Below are 9,863 nucleotides of genomic sequence, written 5' to 3' on the forward strand. Positions count from 1 at the left end.
TTTGGCAATAAAAAGACTATAATGTTGAAAGATTGACTCATTTGGATGCTGAAGCTTCAGATAAACTTTTAAATACATTTCTGCACAGAAGGAGGACTGTGGATTTTGTCCTCCATCACTTACATTGTAGTGCATTATGAAGGGATCTTCTACTGGTCAGTATGAACAGGAGGAATGATTACAGCAAGAAAAACCTGTTTCAGTGTTCATTTGGGCTCCTGACTGTTGTTTTAAGACACACTTGAAAAAAAAACTGTGAACCCGTCCTTTAATATGTAATAGCTAAGCCACAGCCAAGTGGTACAAGTATTTCAATAATACTCTTTTCTCGACGGCAGGGCACGCGCCTCGTCAGAAACTGAACGAGCACACTTACCCTTGCGCCCACCCCTTCCCCCCGCGCTGCATTCTGGGAAACTAAGTTTACTGTCGTTTGGAAAAGATGGCAGGCGTGCAGCCGCCACCCCTACGGACCCTCGATGATTTCCTCCTGAGCTCGGCCCGGTTCGCCGTGCCCGACCTGCGCGACCTGGACCGCTGGAACAACCGTATCATCAACAACCTGCTGTACTACCAGAGCAATTATTTCCTGTCCGCACTGGGCTTCCTGCTCGTAGTGGCGTAAGTTTCTTTATTCTGACGTGGTCACCCCCCTCCCTCCCCATCCTCTGTGTCTCTTATAGCGAACATACTGGAAGTCTGTAGTTAACACTGTGAAGTTATGTGACATTATTCAGTGCATTCAATGACTCTGCATTTCCAAGCGCAGCTCTGAGAGCCATCAAAACATGACACAGACTTGTGTCCATTCAGTTTATGAAAGAGAGTGTGTTATAATGCGAGGTTCGAATTAACTGATGAAGATAAGAGTGAAAGCTTCCTCCCTCTTGTCTTTCTTTTTCACTTAACTCTCTATCTATGTGAATCAAAGAAAACAGCTGATCTCCATCATCTGTTATGGAGGGTGGAGGAGAGGATGCCATTCAATTAAAGGGAATGCCACCCATTTTGAGAATTGACATCATTTCTATTTCTGTTATAGGCCCATCCTTAAACTCTGGTGGGATTAGGATGTAAAATCAGAGATCTGAGGTAGTGGAGACAGAAGATGCTAATGAAGTTGTCAAAATAAAATTTACAATCACTATGAAGACATTCCAACCAGAATTTAAATCCCATTTGGGAAAAACAACACACACACAGAAGTGTTGACAGACACTTGGGACCCTTATTATCAGACTTTTAAAAATGACACTGCAGAATATTCTAAAGAGTCAATTAAAGAGCAAAAAGTTCCTTCCTTTTTTGAGCTTCAGTGATGAGCTGCATCATCTTTCAATAAGGCTGGTGTTATTCTAGATTCGTCTTACATATCTCATGAGAGGACCAGCGTTGTGTCTGAAATCACTCCCTATTTACTACATATTGCACTATGTTTACAGTTTGCCGGGGTTTTTTTGTTTGTCTGTTTGGTTTTTGGTTTTTCTGGGTTTTTTTAAGTACTTGAATTGAAATGTGAGTGTGAAATGTAAGCTGTATAAAGTGCCCACAAAAATTCCCACAATGCAGTGAAAAAAAGTGTTCATTGCATGTACACTGCATTTGTTGGGGACTATTTCCAGCAGTGGATTGATGGTGTGTGTGGGATTGAGTCAAAATAAACTACGGTGTGTGTGTTCATGGAAATGAAGGAACATGTCACCCAGTGCAACAGTGTGGCTCATTGGTGTGTTTTTAATCGTTTTTGGACAACAATGGAGCTCTATGGGACTGAGGAATAATATCAGACAATGGATCATTCATTGTTGATTTGGTCTTTTCATGGGATTTGATAACAGTAAGAAAAATGTAGAATAACACCAGCTGTCATTGGTCTTTTTCCATCATCTGAAGTGTGTGGGTGAATGTCTCTCTGCTCGCAGGTATTTCCAGCCCTTCGAGTTGTTGGTGGGGGCGATGGTGGTCACCTTGTTGTTCGTGGGCTTTGTCTGGGCTGCTGAGAACCAAGCTCCCATTCGACGTTTCCGTAGAAACCACCCATCAGTCGCTGTGTTGGCTATTCTTTTGGTCAGTTATCTGTTCCTATCAGTGTTGGGAGGCGTGGCCGTGTTCCTGTTTGGGATAGCCTTCCCTATACTGAGTAAGACAGGAACACACACACACACACACACTTGTATATTCCAGCAGAGCATGAAATGAAGCTCATCCACTTGCCTGAGGGCACTGGTTTTGGGCACCAGAACAGCTAGTGGGTAATACTGGGCAGCAAATAGTCAAATCCACACATGAATTTATACCAACCTTTATGGTGTATGTTAATGGATTTTGAACTTTATACTATATATTATTACATTTAGTTAAAGGGTCAATTTAAACAGAGAAAAAACATACTTTCTGATTTCCCTTTTAGTTGTTTCTAACCGTGCAGATAGTTCTGGTTTTAATTGCCCATGCTGAGATTTCTGCTGGCACCCCAATACCATATCTATTGTGAGCAATTTTTGGAAAGTGTTGTATTAACATTGTGCAATACAAAAAGTCTGCAACTGCTGCTGCTTTTTATGGCATAAAATTAAGAAAATAGAGTAGCATTCATATTAATTTGTTACACCGAATTCATTTGTTTGTTGGTAAAATACACTTTTGTGACACTTAAACAATCAACGCATCAGATGTGACACTTGGTAATCATTTTCTGCATGAGATGCAAATTAGGAACATGTGGGCAAGATGTCATTTCATTTTGTGAGGAAAAGGATGCTGCAAAATGCATGCCAAGCCATTTTACAGCACGAAATGCATTTTGTGCCATAAAATTTATTTTCCTCTGATGTTAAAAGGGGCTATGGTAATTAAGTTGTAGTTATGAATATTACAAATTTAGTTTTTTTCCTTTTTAATGGCAAAAAAAAAGTATACAGTGGTATGAAAAGGGACAGCGTCCAGTGGTGCAGTTTACATTTACATTTATTCATTTGGCAGAGGCTTCTTTCCAAAGCAACATACATATGAAGTATAATCCAAGGTGAAGTCTTATTATGTGACACGAGGAGCAAAAAGCACAGTAAGGCTACATTTATGTGTATACACAGTAAATTCTCACACAGAAGCCGGGTGAAAAATGTCGAGGTGGAATTACCTTTACAGTAATTGCTCACAGGGTAAATTCAGCATAATTTCCACAGCACTGATTCCAGCGGCACAACAACAGTGTAGCTTTTATTCACTAATTATTTAAGGTTGATTTTACTTTGCAGTTGTTTTTAATCGCTGCTAAAGTATTTTGAACTGTGAGATTTTTCACATTAAAAGTCTACCTGGAACCAGGAAGATTTATATATGCATATGGAGCCATTAGAGGGCTTTTAATGTGAAACGCCTGCGCAGGAAGTGTCTTGTGTTTTGTTGAAAGTAGCTTAATGGCGATTCAAAAAATGGCAAAGTTGAAGCACTTGGAATTAATTAGTGAACAAAAATGGTGTTTTGTTAAAAAAAACAAACTCAGGTCAGCATAATGGTGATCTTGACATGACTGTTGTACTGTCAGCTATCAAGCGTATGATCCCTTCGTCCCTCTGTCACTCTTCCTCCCTCACAGTGGTTCTTGTCCACGCGTCGGTGAGACTGCGCAGCCTGAAGAACAAGCTGGAGAACAAATTGGAGAGCATCGGTCTGAAGAGGACACCCATGGGACTCCTGTTAGAGGCCCTGGGACAGGAACAGGAGGCTGGATCCTAGAGAGGAAGAGGAGGAGGAGGTGGGCAGAAATGGTGAAGTTGAAGAAATGGATGGGGAGATTCATAAAACAGAGAATGAGAGCATTACTGCAGGGAAAGAAGAAGAAAAAACAGAGTCATGGAACATAGTGGTTTGGGTTGTCAAAAAGAAGTATTCAGAAGTCAGAAGTGAAGGAAAAGAGACATTCTGTGGTCCAGTAGGAAACAGACAGATGACAAACGCATAGAAATCATCATAACAAAATATGATCAAATCATCCCTGTTCTGTTTTTGCCAAACTTGCACTTTAACCGCACATTGTTTTGTTTCATTTATTTGACATGATACATTTATGTTTTTGCGCTGCATAAGTGTGCAGTGTAGTAGCATGTTCACATTTAGTCTTTATATGATTACACGCTCTGCACCTTTTGAATTATTGTGTATCTACATATTAACTTGCAGTCTGCCTGTGTAAGTGATTCATACCGTACCCACAAACTCTTTATCTAAATATTGATCTGTGCTCCATCTGCATAAAGCTGAAATTATGTGAGAAAAAAGCTGAAACATAAAAAATTGAGTAATAATTTAATGTGAAAAGGTTCAATATTTTTAGCATAAAGTTGTAAGTTTACATGAAAAAGTAGTAATATTATAACATAAAGCTGTAATATTTATAATATTTATCTTGAAATATTACAGATTATTCTAGAAATATTACATGTAAAATTAAAATTGTATTTGAAAAATATTTTTCACTTTTGCTCATTGAATTACAACTTAATTTTATAATGTTAGGACTTTTTCTTGTAAAATTACAACTTAACTCTTCCAATGTCACAGTTTTTTGCCTCAAAATGACAACTTTATTCTCGTAATGTTGCAACTTTTTTTTCAAAACATCTTAGATTTTTTTTCTTGAAATCAGAACCAGTTGCCCTATAGTAAAAGTTGTGTGGAGCCCCCAATTTCCACATCAATATTTTCTACCATCTATGTACCCCATGGGTCTCAGTGGAAAGTATTGATACTGTGCTATAGATGAGTAGTAGTAGTGCTAATAGTGCAAAGTGAAACAAAATATTATCCATGTGGAACCATATTGAAAATACAGAACACTAGACAACAGATACGCTACAACAAAGTACTTATCAAATGATCCAACAGGTCCATTATGGCTAAAGAGCACTATGTTATGGAAATGTATAGCACATTCAATATTTAAGCTTGTATGTGTTCTAGCCCTTAAGTTCAGTGTAAAGTTCAGTGACCAAATGATTTAGGATGGACGCGCCTACATATTACTTTTTAACAAAATACATGATTTGTGAATACTGTGTTGCATTTAAAAGCGAATTAAATGCTTAAATGAGGTGAGATTAAAGGAAATCAGAGGTTTCATATGAAGAGTTAAGAACAAATCTAATCCGCTCCTTCAATTAAAGACTCTTTGTTGAGCATAGAAGAGTCGATACAGGATGAACAGGAGCAGAAGTGATGTGAAGAAAACAAATGAGCTGGTGTAAAGCCCCTGTTTTTAAATTAATCCTTTAAGTTACCACATTCCTCAGCCTGTATTTATTTAGAATAAATGCCTTCACCCACAGAGCTGCCCATTACAGTCCTCCACTGCTGGTCAGAGGCTCAGTCTTCAGGCAGTTGGCTGCTGAAAGAAGCACCACTGGAGCAAATGAGTAACTTTGAACTTACCCTTAATTCCTTTATAACTTAAATCCTTGTTACCATGAATAACCACTTACCACTAGGGTTTGTTGGTTGCTGTGCCAACACTTGTGGTAACTGTATTTTGCAAATTTCTCCATGTAATTTTCTGTTTTTAGCCGTGCTAGTGGTGTAGTTCTAGGGATAGCAGTGTTGGCGTTTGGTTTGGTGATCTCCGGACTTTTCATCTAGCGCCACACGGTCAAAATTTCGTTTTGTCCAATACTTTGGTTTATGACCGAATACCTCCAAAACTGACATTCCCATCAGCCTCAGCTGTACTTTGTGTTTAGTGCTAATTAGCAAAGGTTAGCTTGCTAACACACAAACTAAGAGGGTGAATATGGAATACATTATAAGCATCAGCATATTAACGTTGTCAATGTGAGCATGCTGATGTTAGCATTTAGCTCAAATAATGTGTAATAGTAATAGTGACGTATGTTTAGCACCATCATAGGTAAAAAAAAAAAAAAAGTCAGTACTTTGGTTTATGACAAAATACTTTTAAAATATTTTTTAAACTAATGACATTCCCATCAGCCTCAGCTATACCTTGTGTTTAGTGCTAATTAGCATGCTAAACTAAGATGTTGAACATGGTTTCCATTAGCCTACCATAACATCAGCATGTTGCCATTGTTATTGTGAACATGTTAGCATGCTGATATTAGCATTTAGCACGCACTGTTCTAATTATAGCTTCACAGAGCTGCTAGCACGGCTGTAGATTCTTAGTTATTTAATGATTATTATTTATCTATAATACAGAGTATCTAAGTCCAGACTTAACACCAAACAAACCAGTATCATAGATGGGATTTAAGCCCACACTTCCATTCCATAAATCTTAACTCAGAAGACTTCTTCAAACCCTGCAGTGCATGAAACAGCTAGCCCAGCATTGTAACATAGTATTACAGATGGTTCCCTGCTTTGTAGAAATGATTTAGGACTGCTGTTCTTTGAAGAAAAATAAATTAAAGGCACTCCTGTCTCCTGTGGAACATTTTAGAAAGCAACTAACTATGAAGGAAGGGTGTCTCATCAGTTTTATAGCAAATAATTTTGTATAAGAAAAGCTGACTGAACTCACACAGTGAAGGTATTTGAATTATGTGTTGTATTGATTTGTTTAAACTTAGTATAAAGACATGGGAAAACGGTTCTCAACATCTGTAGGTGGTAAATGTTGAAATTCCCAGCCTGTAGTTAAGAAGCTGGTTTTCCTTCTGTATTATTTTCATTCCCTGGATGTTTTTACAGATTCCTCCTGACCGCCGTTTTAATCCAAGTTTGTGAAACTTGGCTGCAAGAATGTTTCCTCCACTGTAACGTGCCATTCTGTTCAAAGCATTTCAAGATGCAGAGAATGCCAGCTTTTGTGTTTGTGTGTGACTTTTTGATAATTAATCATATTGTTTACAAATAAAAGCTTTGTTAGAATCGGTGCCCTGAAGAAACAAATAATCCTCTAAATGGTTGATCATGTATGTGCCATTGTAGTTTTGATATTTGCCTTGTACAATTATGTTTTAGACAATTAGCTGACATACTTATTCAAAGCCACATGACAGTTGTCCAAGGACACTTCAGCAGGAAACATTAACATGTGACTCTTCTGTTGCATGTCTCTCTAACCACTAGAGCAGTCTGTCCTACCACTGGTGGTTTGTCTTGACCTCTTGATCCTGCATCAACACAAGTCAGAAAGAAATGCCTTATGGTATAATCTGTAACTCGTAAGAATTTGCTGAATTACTAGAATGTAAAACATTTTAGCATGACAGTGCACAATTAACTTATTTTACAAGTGATCATTCTGAATGTTCAGTGTTGCCTTCCATTCAGCCAAGTGTTTGAATTTTGATTCACCAACACAGTGTCTTGGGGTTTTTGCCAAAAGCTGGTGAATACATTTATTTAAAACACCATTTTTAAATAAAAAAGATTGCTGTCCTGCAGTGTTTATGGTCTTTCTATCCATTTATCCATCCATCTGTCCTGCCCTACAAAGCCAGAATTGGCTAAAATTAAGTGGTCTATTTTACTATATATGGTAACAGCTACACTGTCACTGCATTCTGGCTTTGTGTACATTCAGTTTTGGTCATGTGTAGCCTCCACTCCTCGCAGTCAGACTTTCTTCACTGTCTGCCATGTACAAACAGCCAAATAAACAGTTATGGCAGGGGAGCTACATGAATTGAAAGCTAGCTGGTCAGACAGCCTCTGCTAGCCTGCTGCTAGCTAAAGCTAAAACTAAATTTCCGTACTGATTTTTCCTTGTTTGTACTGTTTTCTGTTTTTTTAAAGAATTTTTTATGAACCATCATGTTTCAGTTTGTTGTAGCTAAATTCAGTCACAATGGAGAAAAACAAACCCAGCTAAATTGTTAAAGGCGGCTCGCTTATCAGCAGAGCTGTGGCCACATTTTTAGCTTTTAACTCAAGCAGTTTGTTTAAATTGTAGGTCTATTATACCAAATTCAATATAACCTTTTGCTAAATGAAGATATATGACATGATGGGAATTGTTCTGGACAAGGAAATGATCAGATTTGTCTCAACTGAATACAAGCAGCTACTTGCTGCTTCACTACAAACATATCAGAATGAATGATTGATCTCTCAGATGTCTATGGGAGACAGTTTCTGCACACTGAAGGGTTTGCTACCTTAACAGCAGGTGGTGCTCTCTCTCATTCACACAAACATCAACAGACTACATGCACAGTCCTCTCTCTTGCTCTCTGTCTCTCTCTCTCTCTTTCTCTCCTGAAATTAAAATGATGAGATAGCAAGTCAGACATTTGAATTTATAAGTCAAAATCATGACATACCAAGCCATAAAAGTTGTGATTGTGGGATAATTAGTTCAAATTTGGACTTACTAAGCCAAATTTATTAATTATTTAAAATGTAATGATTTTGAAAAACATTGTTTTTTCCAAATATGTCAAAATTGTGACTAAATATTATTTTAACTTAAAATCCCCCCAGACATGTTTTGAGCCATTTAAAGTACTCTGCTTGGTATGATAATTTGTGTCTGGTGCGGTATCCCACAAAAAAGTTCAGTTAAAAATCCTTAACATGACATCAACTTATTTTCCTCGTTGAAAAATCCGGAATCTATGAACATGCAAGTGATTTTAGTTTCAAAATTTTTTACCCCACCCACCCCACCACTCAACAATATGTTATAAATATCTTCAGCAGATGATTATGAAAACAAACTCTGCACATACATCATTCTGCACAGAAGAGAACAACATCGCAGTCATGTAACTATAAGGTAACATTTTTTTGAGTGTTGTACTTTAACAGTAACAATTCTGACTGGATAACTTATAATTCTGACTTATTATTAAATACACTATCAAAAAAAAATCCCTTTCCCAGCATTTAGTCTATGTCTGCACTTTTCCTGGTTTCCATATTTTTGCTTCCATTTTTCAGTTGAGTCAAGTACTCTGATGTTGTTGGAAGAATAATGTTCATACTTCTGTACATGTATCGAGAGTGGCTTAGCTGGCTGCAGGGATACACAGGAAAAACAATGTGGGTTGTGGGGACCCTGAACAGTGACTGAAGGTGTAGTTGCAGCTCCCCTCAGTGTGTAGAATGTTTACCATCAAGCACTGAAGGACTTCAGCCTTCTATGTGAGAAGCTATTTGTACACTGCAAGATGATGGACATCTGATTCTGGTGATTGAAAGTCAACTTTTTTTTTTCTTTCATACCTACTTTTCTGACATATTTATTTATTTACAATAACAACAAAGCCACTTTTATGGTAATCAGCAAATATCTATCCATAATTCATGATTACTTTCTCACTCCCCCATACATCAGAAAATAGCTTAGAGTAATGATACTAGAGAAAAAATACTGAAGGCAGAGTGGAAACATTTGTTTACAGTCTGTTAGTTTTAACAAATACTACCAGGTTCATTTTGCTTTACAGCGTAAGTGGTTAATGAGAACTTTATTACTCCATGTATGTTAGACCTATATAAGTTCATCAGAGGGATAGAGTGATACAATATTTTATTGAAATGTCCTGTTATTTTAAAGATTTTTAGAATAAAGTTGCATTTTGTGTTTTCTGTTGTGCCCCAAGTTATGTTTACTTGATATATTTCCTACTGTAACTTAGGAAGTGAGAAGCAAAAAATGGTAGCCTATGTTTCTTTTTGTTTTTTTTGGTTTGTTTGTTTTTTTCTGTATGTCAAACATTTTGTAACCATCTCTTAGCCAATGGTTAAAACGTCTTTCAAGTTTGCTCTCTATGGAAAAAAATCCAAGGACTTTGAAAAGATGTTGGGATCATTCATAAACATCATGAAAAAATAATGCTGGTTTGGTATTTCACTCTCAGTAGTTCAATAACGTACATCTCAGCACACACATCAAT

At 37.3% G+C, this 9,863-nt stretch overlaps 1 protein-coding gene across 1 annotated transcript; it reads left to right on the top strand.

Annotated features, from left to right (window-relative positions):
- The first annotated feature begins 407 nt into the window (after nt 1-407).
- On the top strand, nt 408-7,406 carry praf2 (PRA1 domain family, member 2). Its single transcript, XM_067571240.1, has 3 exons — nt 408-621; nt 1,923-2,140; nt 3,599-7,406. The coding sequence occupies exons 1-3, from the start codon at nt 443-445 to the stop codon at nt 3,736-3,738; spliced, it is 537 nt and encodes a 178-aa protein (XP_067427341.1). The 5' UTR covers nt 408-442; the 3' UTR covers nt 3,739-7,406.
- The last annotated feature ends 2,457 nt before the right edge of the window (nt 7,407-9,863 follow it).

This window comes from Thunnus thynnus, chromosome 17, assembly GCF_963924715.1.
Source record: "Thunnus thynnus chromosome 17, fThuThy2.1, whole genome shotgun sequence".
Classification (NCBI taxonomy): Eukaryota; Metazoa; Chordata; class Actinopteri; order Scombriformes; family Scombridae; genus Thunnus; species Thunnus thynnus.